The 16427-nt window shown below is 40.2% G+C and overlaps 1 protein-coding gene across 7 annotated transcripts; it reads right to left on the bottom strand.

Moving 5' to 3' along the window:
- Positions 1-11624: 11624 nt before the first annotated feature.
- Positions 11625-15830, bottom strand: LOC4350598 (uncharacterized). Of its 7 annotated transcripts, XM_015761220.3 has the most exons (7): positions 15106-15830; positions 14848-14928; positions 13798-13863; positions 13286-13644; positions 13070-13209; positions 12717-12837; positions 11625-12008 (listed from the first exon to the last, which is right to left on the bottom strand). In XM_015761220.3, the coding sequence occupies exons 3-7, from the start codon at positions 13840-13842 to the stop codon at positions 11993-11995; spliced, it is 681 nt and encodes a 226-aa protein (XP_015616706.1). In that variant the 5' UTR covers positions 13843-13863; positions 14848-14928; positions 15106-15830; the 3' UTR covers positions 11625-11992. The 7 variants fall into 7 exon arrangements, 6 of the variants coding, with proteins under 6 accessions (XP_015616706.1, XP_066161236.1, XP_025876933.1 ...); XM_066305139.1 differs by lacking the exon at positions 14848-14928 and having other exon boundaries at positions 13798-13870; XR_010737315.1 differs by lacking the exon at positions 11625-12008 and having other exon boundaries at positions 12530-12837; positions 13070-13205.
- Between the last annotated feature and the right edge of the window lie 597 nt (positions 15831-16427).

Here is a 16427-nt window from a genome sequence, read left to right as displayed (position 1 = left end):
GATTAGCATGGCAAAACAACGCTGCTATACCGATCTAGCTGACATGACAGCGTTATTTGGTACGGTCACGCTAGTTTGGATGGTGTGATAGTTTTGTGTGACGTGTCAGTGTTGTTTTGTTATGTTAGCCCGTCGAAGGTTCAGATTCTGAAAATAAGTTTTGAAAGGGTTTATTTTTAGAATTAAAACTAAAAAAGTTTAAAAATAAAAAAATTCCCTTGCCACCCTACCTGAGAGTGTTTTTTTTTTTTTTGCTCGGGAGGAGGCTACATGCAAATTTGCTTGGGACCTCTCTTAGAGGACATTTTTTATACAGGAGGGGCCGCTTGCAAATTTAGTAAGAGGGTGACCATGCAAATTCCCTCCTTTTCATTACCTAGGTGGGGTGGTAATTAAGAGGGAACTTCTTCATTGCCTAAACAAACCGAACCATCCGTTTTTGTTTAAGATATACTCTCCAATTAAATTCCATATCAATTCCCACCACCTCTACCAAACAATAGAGTGAGACTAAAAATCAAATTTTTATGTTAATCTCATCATCAATTCCCTCCTCTAACCTTTCAATTATCTTCCCTCAGGATGCCAAACAAACCACTCTGGACGAAAAATCGTGGGCGGGAGACGGACTCAGCTGCACGGACAAAGGAAACGTGCTTTTCGCGGGTGTGCATTCGTGCGGAGACGGAAAAAAGTGCGACAATTGGAAGTAATCAATTTTTGAGTAGATTAGAATAGATTGGCTTGTGCCATGGATGCAAACACGGGCCAGTTAGATTTTTTTCCTTTTTGATCTCCACCAAAATGTTACTGCAATAATTCGTATTGTTTGTTTATCTTTATATTCCATTATACAGTTCTTTATTTGTTTCAATTTAATCAACCTTTCCTGGTATCTGGTATGTTCTTTTCCTATACAACTGCAATATAAGAGGAAGGCATGAAAGAACCTTGATTCCCAGCCAGGTAATAAGTTTAAAAATTCGTTTTGTTCTTTCTCGAATTCTTCTATAGTTAAGGACTTGCAAAACCTAGGGGTGAACCTAGGAAAATCTAGCTTAGACGTGTATGACTCAGTTGGTAGCCTAAAGGGTCTAGAGAGAAGTAAGGTGGAACTTGCTTTAGCTTTTGACTCGTTTTGTGAGAATAATAACGATGAGTTGTTGGATTTAGAAGATGAGATGCATAACGTGGTCCTTGGGCATTTATGTGGGGATTTAATGGATGAGGTTTTGGATGATGCAAAAAAATCACCTGCGTTGTGATATGCATAATGGCATCCGAGTTTATAAGCATAAGAAATATCATAATAAGTTGAAGAAGGGGTGAGAATTGTGAAGCTATATAAAAAAAAAGGTAATTTGGAACCATGCCATTATAATTTTGCAAAGTTTGAGATATGCCATCGGTATCTCAATGACATATAGGACCCACATGAGTCAATGACATGTGGGTCAGGATGGCATATCTCAAATTTTGCAAAATTATAATGGCATGGCTCCAATTTTCCCTAAAAAAATGTCAACTGTGAAAGGGATTTTTTATTTTTTGGAATAATGTCTTAGTGAGACTTGGTTAAGTTTAGATTCCTCTGTGACACGTCCAAGAGAAGAAGCTAGACTTCATTGCTCTTTTAGAAACGTGTAAAAAAGATTTTTCTGAATCATGTCTTAAGCATATATGTGGTGGTAGAGACTTCATGTGGCATTGGACTAGACCGAGAGGAAGGTGTTTACACCCAAATTTAGCACCTATGGACGAAATAGAGGAAAATTGCCAAAGTTTGGAAAGTGTCGGGTTTCCTTCACAGGGCCGGTCAGACCGCAGGTATATGGGCGGTCTGACCGGCTAGTAGGGCCGGTCTGACCGCAGGTATGTGGGCGGTCAGACCGTCAGGGTCCGAGTCCGACTCTGTTTTCGTCGGGTCTCGGGTTTCCTTGCTCGGGAAGGCATGTTTCGTGTTTCCATTGGTTTCTATCCCAAGTTGGACGTGGAGGAGGGCCTGTAGAGGGCAAGACCAACCCCTATATAAGGGACAAGGCCGGTTCATTGTAAAACCCCTGAATACAATCTACTTGAATCGTTCTTTTACTATATTTTCTATTTTACCCTAGTTTTAGTCCATCTTTGTCGGTTTGCGCCGTAAACCGTCCGCCGCCGCTGCGAGAGTGCGACACCTCTTTGTAGGTTTGTCCTGAAAACCTTCCGTTTTGCCCATGAGACGGGTAGTTATCCTCATATCGATCTAAATCGGCCTAGAGGCTGATTTTGATCTCTAAATCGGCTCCACTAGCTGGTTTAGCTTTTCTTTTTGCAAAACCCATCTTGATTTGGCTCTTTGACTAGATCGAGGTGGTTGGCGACTCCATATCACCGCAAGGCGTGTAGGTGTTGCGATCGTGCTTGTCGACTTGTCAAAAAAGTTGCCAACAGAAGGTCTGGTGGGATTCACTTAGGAGTTAGCGGTTATGGAGGTGGCATCAATTGATGAGGGAGAATTTTATGTCAAGTTCATGTAAGAAATAAGGAGGATGGCTTTCAGTGGATTCTTGTGGCAGTCTATGGAGCTACTAAGGAGGAATTCAAAATGGACTTCCTAGTGGAGTTGGTGAATGCGTGTAATAAAGTATCGCATCCATTGTTGGTGGGAGGGAATTTGAAAATCATTAGAAATCCAAGTGAGGAAAATAATGATAGGTACAATGACAAGTTACCATTTTCTGATCGCAAGTTCACTTAAGCAAGCTCTATCATTATTTTTTATTTAATGCAGTCATTGACAAGTTACCATTTTCTGATCGCAAGTTCACTTAAGCAAGCTCTATGCAAAATTCGGCGTTTGAAAAATTAGATAGAGTGCCTACCAATACAGAGTGGGAACTAAGATTTCCACTTGCTACTGCTAGAGCACTGAACAAAGAGCTCTCTAATCACACCCCACTTTTGGTTGATACTAGATCAGGGACTCACAAAAATAAACAACCGCTTTTTAAATTTGAGTTAGGGTGGCTGTTAAGAGAAGGTCTTCTGGAATTGGTCACAGATATTTGGAGAAAGGAAATTAGAGGGTTGACCAAGTTAGAGAAATGGAAAAATAAGATTAGGAGGTTGAGACTGTTTTTGAGAGGATATGGACTTAGAACATTAGTGGAGCATATAAAAAGGAAAAAGGCTACTCTATTCACGAAAGCAGAGGATTTAGATAAGAAGATGGAGTCTCAACTACTATCTAGCCAGGAGCTGGACATAAAAAAAATATGTGAAACAAAGGCTATCATATATGTTGAGGGAAGAGGAAATTAAGTGGCTACAAAGGGCAAAAACAAAGCAAATCTTAGAAGGGGATCAAAACACAAAATGCTACCATTTGATAGCAAATGGCAAGAATAGGAAGACAAGGATTTTTCAGCTGGAACAGAAGGAAGGGGTAGTCAGAGGGGATGTAGAGATTAAGAAGTACATTACCAAATTTTATAAATTTTTTATAGACCTGTTTGGGGCTCCGGTGGAAAATAACTTTTCCTTGATGGAATCTTGAAGAGAGGACATACCTTAGGTTTCAGAAGAAGAAAATGAAGTGTTAACAAAAAAGCTTTTCAGAGAACAAAGTGAAGGAGGCTATTTTTCCAGATGGAACATAATAGGGCATCGTGACCAAATGGTTTTCCGACAGAGTTCTATTAAATGTTCTAGCATATAATTAAGGATGATCTCGTGGCTATGTTTCATGACTTTCATGATATGAAGTTACCCCTTCATAGCCTAAACTTTGGCATCATTACTCTTTTTACCGAAGCAAGAGGAAGCAAGAAAGATTCAACAATATAGACCAGTTTGTCTTTTGAATGTGAGCTTTAAAATTTTTACTAAGGTCATAGCCAATAGAGTGGCTCTTGTAGCTCAAAAGGTAGACCTTCACAAACAACCTTCTTTCTAGGGAGAAACATTATGGAAGGGGTAGTAATTTTACATGAAACAATTCATGAGATCCATAGGAAAAGAAGAGACAGGGTTATTTTGAAATTATATTTTAAGAAGGCATATGATAAAATTGATTGAAGGTTTTGCAACAAACTTTGAAGATGAAAGGCTTCTCATCAAAGTTGTGTGAGTGGATTGATATGATTATGAGAGGAGGGAGTGTAGTTGTGAAGGTGAATAAGGATGTTGGAAACTTCTTCCAAATAAAAAGAGGGCTTAGACAGGAGGATCCGTTGTCTCCAATACTCTTTAACTTGACTGATATGTTAACATTGCTGATTCAGAGAGCAAATGAGCAAAAGAAAATTCATGGACTCGTACCATATTTTGTAGAGAATGGACTCCCAATTCTACAATACGCAGATGATACTATCCTCTTTATGGAGCATGATCTGGAGGAGGCTAGGAATCTCAAGTTAGTGCTAAAGAACCTTTGAGAAATAATCCGGGCTTAAGATCAACTTTCATAAGAGTGAGCTTTTTTGTTATGGCAGGGCAAAGGAAGTGATGATGGAATATGTAAAGATTTTCAGGCGTGATATGGGAAAGTACCCATTTAAATATTTGGGTATCCCAATGCATCATAAGAGAACCTCCAACAAGGATTGGCAAACGATTGAGCATAGATTCTAGAAAAAATTAAGTAGTTGGAAAGGAAAACACTTGTCGATATGAGGGAGGTTGGTCTTGATTAATTCAGTTTTGAGTAGTTTGGCCATGCTCATGCTCTCTTTTTTTATATACCTAAGGGTATACTTAAGAAGCTAGACTATTACAGGTCCATGTGCTTTTGGTAGTGTGATGAACATAAGAAGTATAGGTTGGCCAAATAGAGTGTTTTATGTCGCCCTAAGGAGTGTGGTGGCCTCAGAATCCAAAACTTTGAAATACAGAATAGGTGTTTGCTAAGCAAACGGTTGACAAAGAAGGCAATGGCTATTTTGCATAACACAACAATTTGCAGTTATAAATAATTTATAAACAGAGGTTTGAAATAACATTTATAAATAACAAGTGTTACCAACCATCTATCCACACAGGACCACATAACTATATTTATTAACCTGCATATAGCTCATTCCCAGTTTTCACAAACTACCCCTCTGAAGAGGTTGTACAAGTTGACCCATAAGATACATCATCCTTTTAACGGCCATGCACAAGTGTCACACTTTAGGTTGTGTGCAGCCAAGGATTCTGTAACAAGGCTTTTTAGAAACTCCGCCCCAACACTGCCTTCCCCCATGGAACACCTTCCCCTCACACAGAGAAGAACGTACCTATAGCTAATCTTAACACCTATCATCTAACCACATGGGCCGACAGTGCCAAGGCTTGGAATCCTACTAGGCCAGGTTCTTCCCATGAGAACATGTGGTTGTACGGTAGGCTCGGATCAATGACTTATGAAGTGAAGTCCTTAATTGGCTAGGGCAACTTGCCAAAACTACAATAGCACACAACATAGGGTAGCAACTTAAGGACACATAGTTGGCCCTTTAAGCAAAAATAGCACACAACTAAACAATAGGCTCACACATAGACCATACTCGGTAATGATCACACGGACACATTACCGCCTAACCAGGTTCACACAAAACCACCCATCACCCCAATCCAAAACGTTTTATCCATCCATTGTTTATTACACGATGCAACACATGCTACTGAAAAGATAGCACACAACCACCACAAAGTTTGACAATTTGACCCTTTGCAAAAACTAATTTTACAAATGAACCGCGACAAAAACTTATTTCAGAAATGACTCTTTTGTTAGTGCCAAATCGTATGGCGCTGAACTTAGACACCTCAGCGCCACGTCGACTGGCGCTGAATGCCGTGCCACCGTGGATGGGAGGCTGAGTCAGCGTGCCAACGTGTATTCAGCGCCGTGCTATTTGGCGCTGAACAAAAGGGTCATTTTTTAAATAAGTTTTGGCCACGGTTCATCTGTAAAATTAGTTTTTGCAAAGGGTCAAACTGTCAAAATTTGTGACACAATCACACAGTTTATATAAAAGTAACTATAATAAGTATATGATTAATCAAAATTACATTTTTCTTGTAAAACAACCTTGAGCAGAGCTAAGCATATCTACTTTACCTTGAGTTGAGTCCAATACTCACACTCAGAAAGCCCAATAATTATCAAAGGCAGGGTATAATAACAAGTAGGTCACACTACCCATCGATAGTTTATAAATAAAATAATGCATGTATTCAAAATAAAATGTTTTATAAACTGGGTCCAATATGTTCAAAGAGTGCACTTGCCTTGCTTCAAGTATTGTCCTTGCATCGCGTCTTCTGTAGTGAACTGCTCCTCTACTCCAACGTCTACACAATCTCAAACGAGAAATAAATAAACAAAAGAAAAGTCTAACTAAATAACATAAAAAAATAACAAACTGAACTAGGAGGTAGAGTTCGCTTTTAGAATAATTTAGGAAGAAGAACGGATAGAATCGAAGTTCGAACGAAAAAGTTATAACCTCCGGAAGTTTGAATTTAGAGAAAATCCTGATATTTAATTTCAGGAATTGAATTATTTTTGTATACAAAAATATGTTGGGCCCACTGGTAAGTGGCTTGGGTTGGGTGGACTCGGTGCATGATGGATTGACTGACATGGACTGCCTCGTGGCGACACATGGACAAAGATGGATGACATGGCGATGACGTGGGAAGATCTAGGGCTGACGTGGCAATGGAAAGGACTATGTAGATCCAAAGGTTGAGATTCAATCTAGAATTGGACGGCTTAGATTGCTTGGGGTTTTTTAATTGCGGGATCCTACATGTCGGTGGCACATGGGTGGAGAGGCTGCCCTCCACCAACGACGCCATGGGCACGACGCGACCATGGCGTGACCGGCGACGGCGCATGACAGCATCAGAGAAAGGAGGCGCCGGCAAGAGGAGATGGAGGCGGATGCTATGGTGTAGCACCGGGCTCTGAGACAGCGTGTGGACGGTGCTCCGCAGCGGGCGACGTACGCCGGAGATGGGGAAGAGAGAAGGGAGTGGCGTGGGAGGAAAAAAGAGGCTTCGGCCTCGGAGCTCACTGACGGCGATGGCGCATGAAGGAAAAAAACAGCAACGGCGGTGGCTTCTCACGGTCACGGTGATTATACCGATCCCGTTAATGTAAGAATATAGTATGCTATGTCATTATTATCCAGAGGATTTGCTCCCATCATGCATGTATGATGTGGCGTATCACGACTCGGTTTTGGAAAGGCAGCACCAGGTGCGGGAGTCTGGCGGCGATGCGATGTAGGCTGGGTCAGGTCGGTGGCGGTGTGGGCCAGGGAGATGTGGAGGAGAGGAAGGCCGGGCCGAGGGTGACGGCGCGGGCTCTGGCTTGGCCTCCTCGGGCCTGCAGCAGGGAAGGTGGCCGGCTGGAGGTAGGAGGGAAAAAATAATAAGGAAGAAGAAGGGGCAAAAAGGAAAATAGGAAAATAGAGAAAGAAAGGAAGGAAAAAGGGAAAAGGACAGGAACATTTTAGGAAATTCCAAATGTGAAGTATTTGGAATTTTAGGAGGATTTAGAATAACAGGAATTGAGCATGAATATTGGATTTGGGCGAAATTGGATTAGGAATTTGAGATCCACTTCCGAAATACAAACTAAATCCAATTAACTTCGATTAAGATACAACAAAACAAACAAGCAGCATAATTAATTAATTAATCACATTAAACCCTTTTGATTTAACGAAATTTTTATTAAGCTATTTTAGGTGAACAAACTAAAGGTGAATTTTCACAAACAAGTGAAAAGAACAAAAAGCAAACAATCAAGACGTGACAATTAGTGGCAAAAGTCGGTTATTTTAACCTCTCGGAACAAAGTGACTTGTTCAAATGGAAGTTGAAAGGAGATGGAACTTTTACAATAAATTCTATGTACATGGCGATTATGTATCAAGATGTTATACCAAGGAAATCTTTGATTTGGAAATATAGAATTCCGCTGAAAATAAATATTTTCCTGTGATACATGCAAAAGGGAGTCATGTTAACAAAGGATAATCTAACGAAAAGAAAGTGGAAAGGTAGCACTAAGTGTTTTTTTTTAGCTTTAATGAGAGCATGCATGACCTTTTCGTTGAATGCCGTGTTGTAAAGTATATTTGGAGTGCTATACATATTATCCTTTTGGTATTCAACCACCTAATAGTGTTGCGCATCTTTTCAATGGTTGGCTTAATGGTTTGCAAGCTAAGCTAAAATATCACTTTCTAGGATGTATTGGGGCATTAAGTTGGGCGGTATGGTTATGCCAAAATGATGCGGTATTTAATGGTACCAAAATTAATTCTTTTATGCATGTAAATATTCAAAGGAACAAATTGGGTATGGCAATGGGCCTTGTTGCTTAAAGAAGAAGATGGGAACATGGTGAAGAAAGGATAAATGTTGCTGGAAGCCAATGTGATGGATTTCTTCTCCAAGCATGGTTGGAATTCTAGAGGAAGATTACAAGTGTAGACTTTGCTTTTCTCTCTTGCGTGTATGAAACTTGCTTATTTGGATGTAATTTTTAGGTTAGTTATGTAATCTTTTTGTTAAAGCTCGGTCTATGTACCTCTAATTGTACTTTGTTTGGCCGTGTGCATCCACATTAGGATAGGATGCAGAGGCCGGACATTGCCCATTATCTAAAAAATACAACTGCAATGTATGCTATGGTAGATTTTAATTCTGCAAATCATTTTATAGAACTCTGAATCTAATATTATATGCCTCTTTACTTTTACCCGAATATGCAGCACAAAGAGGAATCAAGGATACCGATATTGTTACACATCTTCTGGGCTGGTGAATTAAATAACTCTTGAATGAATCTAGCAGCTACCTCGGTGTCAATGAAATAAAAAATCAATTTCTTGCTATTGGTCCTTAGGTTTCTTGCGAGCAGGCCCACATTGAAGAGTTATATTTATATGAATCGACCAAATTGTGTTGCAAGTGTAAAAATTGTATTTACTTTTATTTTTCTTTTAGCATGCCTTTCACCAAGAAATACATTATATGGAGTAAATACATTATATGGAGTAATTTATATTTGTTGAACAAAAAGCAACAAAAAGCATCTGGTTGGCTTTAGCAAATATGACAGGCTAATTGAAGTTCTATTGATTCCTTTTACCTTTCTACCGCAGCTAATGCTTTATTTGTTGTGCTCTCATGTCTCAAAAATAATTACGCCTTCTTCATTACTATAAGGGTGTTCAACTATGTTCAGTACACATCAGTATTTTAATCCCTAATTGTCTATATCTGTACAGTTTTCCATTAAAAAAAATATCTGTATAGTTAGCCTCTTTTCACCGTGATATATAATGTTCTCTGGCAAATTGGATGGTCTATGACGGCCATTCATTTTACCCAATACAAGATAACTGCTTTGCTCAATGATCCCTTTGCAATTCCACAGAAACACACGAAGGTGAATCCACAATCCGAGAAAAATCAGTTCGGTTTTCATCAGGAATTTTGGTGGTACAACCTACAAAATTAGACGCCAGTGCTAAGCTGCCAGATTGGTTGATTAACACGAGACTGCGTTTTCGGACGAGCTACAGGATGGCTTTCGACAGCGTGTTCATGCTGATTTGCTGGATCATTTGGATGGCAAGGAAATCAAGAGTGTTATGTAAAATCAAAGTATTTTTTATTGTTATTCTGTGATAAAAAATTGGCATCTATGATTATTGGTTTTAATATTTGGAACTTATTTGCGAAGTGGTTTTGGAGATGATTGGATTTTACCGGTGATCTACAGGAACTGCTGTGATTTGGGTCCGGTTAGACCGGGCTGTGTATGCCGGTCAGACCGGAGGTGATCGAGTGGTCAGACCGGCCAGCCCACGGTCTGACCGGCCGATTCTGTGTCGGTTTCGATTTCGGGTTGTTTGTTTGGATATTCGTGATTGTTTCATATTTATGGCTTCTAGATGGAAACTATATGTGTGTAATACTGTTGTTTGCTAACGATGAGTCAAGTTGGGGATAGCTTGGTCTCGGAATATGGTTTCTTTGTTTGATTCATGTGTAGGTGACTTGATGCCTCGGGAGAGTATTGCCCGTGATGGATCGGGAGTCAGCTTGGGGATAAGACGATGTCCATGACTGTCAGATATCATGCGGGATACTTAGGCTAGAGTTCAATGCACGTGGTTGGTGAAGATTCCATATGTCATACGATAGAGGTATTGTGTGCGTATGGGATGTGGAGTCAAATTTGGAAGGAGTCCAAAGTTGGTATGATTGGAGTTTGTAAAGTTTGTTTCTTGTACAGGAAGGTTTCCTAAGTGGATTAGGACTTCTAGTATGAGTTTGGTTCGTGGCTTTAGGCTACCTACTTTATGTATAAATAGAGAGGGAGCGTGAGGCTTCTCGATATCGCTTTTGAGAGCAATTGAGTTAATAGTATAGTTAGGGTTTCGAGATTAGTCGAGATTTTTTATAAGGAGTGCTGTTGTTGCACTTTGTAAACATAGAGAGAAGCAATAAATTTGTCATCTACTCTGAGAGTTCTTCGGTTTGTGTTTCATCGGGTTTGGCGGTCTAACCAACTACACATCGGCGGCTATAAAACTCGAAGACTTGTATTGAGTTTACTATCAGTGAAAATGAATTCCTTATATTAAGTTATGACCTGGACTCGCATGAAATCAAACTACACAATAAGCAACAGAATATATAAGGACAAGTTATATGAAATGGAACTACACAATAAGCAACAGAATATAAGTACAAGTTAAAGTTTTTTTTTTCAAAAGGTCAGCGCAGGAGGCTGCCATTATATTGATAGCAAGAACAAAGAATAAAAACAGCCTAGAGGCTAACTGTACATGTAGATTACCAGCAGGGAAGCCTAGTTAAGTTACAGTGATTTGGGAAGGAAATAAGGAAATCAGGGTGTGGAGCAGAAGGAAACCAAAGTAGAAAGCCTAGTTAAGCTACAGTGATTTGGGAAGGAAATAAGGAAATCAGGGTGTGGAGCAGAAGGAAACCAAAGTAGAAAGAACAATAGTAGAAATAGAAGACAGGATCTCATTTCATTTGATGCTAAACTTAGTATAATTCTCCCACATCATCCAGGTTCCACTTGTCAGTGTTTCATCCAGCACAGCTGCAACACTAGGACTGTTGTGATGCAACCCTGACCCATGACAAAAGATTAGTTATCTGCAGTTCTTAGCTGGTTCGACCACCAAATCTAGGTGCTGCCAAGCCTGCTACTACGCTGGTGCCATAACACCTATGTCAGTGGTATGTCTGCTCCATAGAGCCGCCATAACAGGTACTTACATTGATACAAACTGGACAAAACAAGCTGTAAGCGACGCAAAGTTCACAAGAGGTTTTGAAGGACAATCACAAGTTTGACACAAACTTTTACTTATTAAAGGTTTAAATACTGGAAGTCTCACTTATTGACTTTTCCTAGTTAGTTCAAAAAATAGTCTGCGTATCAAAAAGGGGAATTTGGATAAGTGATATTCCAAATATTGCCACTTCAAGAAATCACCCAAAACGTGTGTAATTGGATATTGGCCAATCTAGCTAATCTTTTGTAATATATACCAGCATGTGAACCACACCAACAATCCAACATAACAAGATAGTGATGCCCCTGCCAAATAAATATAATCCTAGGGAGTCAAAAGTGATCGGACCATACAATCCATGTAGCCGGTAATAATAATAATAATAATGTATTTCTTTCTTCCTGAACATTTTCTGTCTTTGTGAGTTTACTAGGATGTTTCTTTGATCTTCTTGGTCTTTGTTGACACTACTGTTATCAACAAAAAAATTTGTATGGGAATTGAACTTGGATATGTATAGCTATATTAATATGAGACTATCTTTTGCATGCTGTCCAGGAACAGTACATGCAGCCTGTAGCGAACTGGATTCAAATTCACAAGAAATTAACAATTCATTGTTGAAACGTAAATAACCCGTTCAATTAGAGAACATAAATAATCCGTCAATTAGGGAACATCCTGCAAAAGGTAATCAGGAGTGTATTCATTTCTTACAACAACTTCCAATGCATAGATTGTTACTTCCAAGAATGCTTAAAGATGATGTATGCATCATGTGGGTTCATACTTTGAGACCAGGAATATTTCTCTCATCAGGCCATTCCATTAAACAGATTGGTACAAGTACTACTGAAGTTAGGACATGGCAGAAAATATTCAGTTATACATGTTTTGGGCAGCATCATAGTAGAGTATTACTTCCAGGAATGTTTACTTATTGATCTATGCATCATGCAGGTTGAATACTTCTTTGACCAGGGGCATTTCCATCTCATTAGGAAATTCTACTATACTGATTGGTAAAGTACTGTTAAGAATAGAACAGAGTGGCAAATATTCAACTAAACATCTTCTCAAACATTCAATGCCATTATACTAGTTGTAATCTTTGAGCTGGCATGTCTAGAAGTGGCAATTGTTCAATTTTGTATATAGCATGGCTAAAGGAAAGAAAACAAGGAAATGTGGAAATCAACTAGTTCACAGAGACACTTCATGCAAAGTTTTATTCGCAGTGTATCTCAATAGCTACAGTATGAATTATCAAAACATAATTTCTTTCTCAGCCAAGAAAAAAATTACATATTTTGTAGCGCTAATATCAGTTCTCCAATTTTCTATAAAAACATAGCTCAACATTCGAAAAGAGAAAGGATAAGAGCATACCCTTCAAGTATGCCTTTGTTTATCTTAGTGCACAGATCTTCAATTTCTATAGTAAGGCATTTGTGGTCAACAGCAGTCTTTTTAAGTAATTGTCCAAGCCTCCTCCAATCAGTATGCTTATCTACAATGAGTGCAAGAAACTAAAAAAAATTAGAAATGATCACTTCCATTTATATTGGAAAAGTAGTATGCATTTAAGGTAAAACAACTTGTAAGATGGGTACAAAGTCCCACAACTTCTATGTTGAACTTGTTATATGGGTGTGCTTAAGCAGTTTATATAATGTGACTTAGTTACACAAAGTCTATAAAATTTGTACTCTGATGCACAATAAATGAAAAATTACAGTTACCTCCTGTGCAACCTGTGCAAATGCAGAAATGCCATATCTTCGCACTGATACAATTATTCTCCTTGAAGATATCTTTGCCCTCCAGGTTTGGACAGCAAAATCCTTTTTCTTGCAGAGCTGACATTCCATGGACTACCTGGCTATAAACATTTAAATAACCAAATAAATTATAAATTTTTAAATACATGCATATAATTGATGTGTAAAAGAACTTACCTAGTCAATTGAATAAATTCCGGTGTAAATCTCTTGAACTCAAAAGTTTTATTGCTCTTCTTGTCTAGATAGTCAGCATAGGTCGTGTCGAAATAAGGAAAAGGCAGAACATGATTTGGAAGGTGTTGGTCGAAACAAATCACATCACCTAAGCTTCTCATAATGGACGGGTGGTTCATTAAATTCAACTTATCAACTGTGTCTTGTGCACTTCTATTATCCTCAAACAAAAGGAAAGTTGTCTTTATTGAAGATGAGATGTCAAATCCATATCGAATAGAACCTTGACAGTACTTTAAATCATCATCCATTCTTTTCACATCCGCATCAATCAAATAACACTCCAGCATGTCAACAGCCTACAATTAGTTGAAAAATAAAATAAGAAAATGTGCTTAAAGCACACACACATTTATGACTGTATGCAGATATAATTAAGTGAAGTAATGAAGATAACTAAAAAAAGTTATCTGTTAGATAAAGGCATGGTTTGGAAAGTACTGATTGCATACTTTGGTTTTTACTGAAAGAGGTGCATCTGTAATCACTTCTGCCATTTTCAGAAGATGTAGAAAAACCTGCAAACTTCAAAATTAGCTGGTCAAGACAACATATATTGGAACGTGAACATACTCTACAAACATATCAGCATTTAAGCCCAAAAGAAAAATATATGCTTCAGCGGACAAGTTAGCTGAGCAGGAAAGGAAAGTTCATTGGTTTCTTTGCTCTTCAAAGCAAACGGTCCAAACATACCCAAGCAATCACTCCTTACTGGATTACTATGCTAGTGGTAGAGTTGGGATTTGGTCATGAGGAGGTGAAGTTGTTAAGCGCCAATGATCACATAAAAATAGTGTAGTAACAATATGCGTACATTCCAAGGCTTTACATGGTATATAGTACATTATGACGGTTTGACAACAGACAAAAAAATTCGTTTGCATGCCTATCATTTGGTCTCTATCGGAACATACTACATACATATTTACATAGATACATATCGGTTAATTTTAAATGTAGCACTATGACTATCAACCAGATCATAATTAACATTGATAATTTCATTAGAATTAGCATTTGCCGCTAGTGTAAACTATCATTTCCTGAAATTGAAGTGAATCGCCAACCATATCTTAAGCTAACGAGCAAGTGATTATCAAAGGTTTGATTTAATGTTCGAATGCCTCATCGGCTCACTGGGTGTGGCTTGCAGAAATGAGAAAGAAGTGTAGCAGTGCAATGATTTTGAAGGAGAAATTTGGTTAGAGCATGGAGTTGCATAGGGGAGAGGGAGAGGGAGAGAGGGGGGGGGGGGACTAGGAGACAGAACGCCTGAAAATTTAAACACAATAAAGTAGTATCCAGTGCTCGATTGGAGCAGCCAGGCAGCCAAAATTTCAGTCCCCCATAACTTGATAGCATTTTATCCAAATGTAGTCAACAATGCTTTCTTTCAGAATTTCGGACAACATATGAATGTGAATATAAATATGACAAAGCACCTCAAATATTGCATTTATAGCTATGGGTACTTACTACCTGTTAAACTAGTTTATTACCTATATTCAGTATCACCAAATTAGATTGCATGGTGGGAGGCGTTCATTAAGATCAATATGGAATTTCCTGAAGTACCATTACTGCAGAAATCAAAACGATGAGCACTTTAAGAATCAAGTTTGTATGAAATTGTCGTTCAAAAAGTTTATATGAAATTATCTACCAGTAAACTTTAAATCTGAAAATATGTATGCGTTAGTAACCTTGCAACTTGTAGATTGAAAATGCACAATCTAGTTTCAGGTCATGGCACTTACGGGCGCGCACGGCGAGGGCGAGCACTTGAGAAGGCCGGCTGCGCGCCGCCGGGAGGTTGAGCCTTGGGGGAGGCAAGGGTCGTGCCCCGAGAGAGAGGTGTTAGGTAGAACCTTCGGGAAAGCTCCCGCGCGCTGCGGCGAGGTTGAGCGAGCCTTCGGGGACGCCGCCGACCGTGAGCAGCGCCGCCGGTCGTCGAGGTACGCGGTTGAGGCGGCGGAAGTGGCCGCCCGGCCGCACGGAAATGGGATTCACCTGTCGTCTCGGCACGCGGCGCGGCGGCGGCGGCGGCGGGTGCTTCACGGGAGCCGCTGCTGTTCGGGCCCCCCCGCGCGCGCGGAAGCCTCCGGTCGTCTCGTGGAGAGAGGCCTGCCTGCGGCAGGAATGGAGGAGCCGCCGGGCGTCGAGGTCCGCGGCTGCACGGAGCCGCGCGCGATGAGGGGCCGCGTTCGGGTGGTGGCCTGTGCTCCGAACGCGAGGAGCTGCGGCGCCGGCTAACCGTCGCGCGGCGGGCGGGGCGGGGGAGACCGTGCGCCGCGCTCGCGAGCCGCCGTCGCCGCCGCCGCCGGCCAGCGAAGATTACGCAAGAAGGGTAGGGGTGGGTTGAGTTGGTTGCTGCGCTAGGGCGCGGGGGGTGGAATGCGGGGGAGGAAGAGACGGCGGCGGCGGAGGCGGTGGTGGTGAACGGTGATCGTTCGCGGCCGGGGCCGGGGCCTGAGAAGAGCCTAGATGTTTCTAGAACCCTCCCGGATTAAAGGCTTCGCGGTGTCTCTCCTCTTGCGGGTGGGCCCAAACCCGAGGCGGAGAGGCAGGCTGTGGGTCCCGCCGCAGGCGAAATTCGACCGAGATTACACGATCTAAGCCGTGGGATCTCGATCCAACGGTTTCTGACCCCTGTCTTGCTCCGTCTCCTAAAATATTGAAATGTATTATTAATACTGTTCTCAAATGAAATGTAGGCGTTCGTGTGCCGAAAATGTTTTAAGTATAAACACACATATTTGAAGTATTAAACGTAGACTAATAACAAAACAAATTATAGATTTCGCATGTAAACTGCGAAACAAATTTATTAAGCCTAATTAATCCATCATTAGCAAATGTTTACTGTAGCATCACATTATCAAATCAAAGCGTAATTAGGCTCAGAAGATTCGTCTCGCAATTTACATGCAAACTGTGTAATTGGTTTTTTTTCACATTTAATACTCCATGTATGTGTCCAAACATTTGATGTGATGGAATTTTTTAAAAGTTTAAAGGAAACTAAACACTGCCATAGTAAATCGATTTGTTTGGTACTCCCATTGTTGTATTTAGGATG

Source organism: Oryza sativa, chromosome 11, assembly GCF_034140825.1.
Source record: "Oryza sativa Japonica Group chromosome 11, ASM3414082v1".
NCBI classification, from domain to species: Eukaryota; Viridiplantae; Streptophyta; class Magnoliopsida; order Poales; family Poaceae; genus Oryza; species Oryza sativa.
Note: the sequence above shows the minus strand (reverse complement) of the source record. Positions and strands in the feature narration are given on the sequence as shown.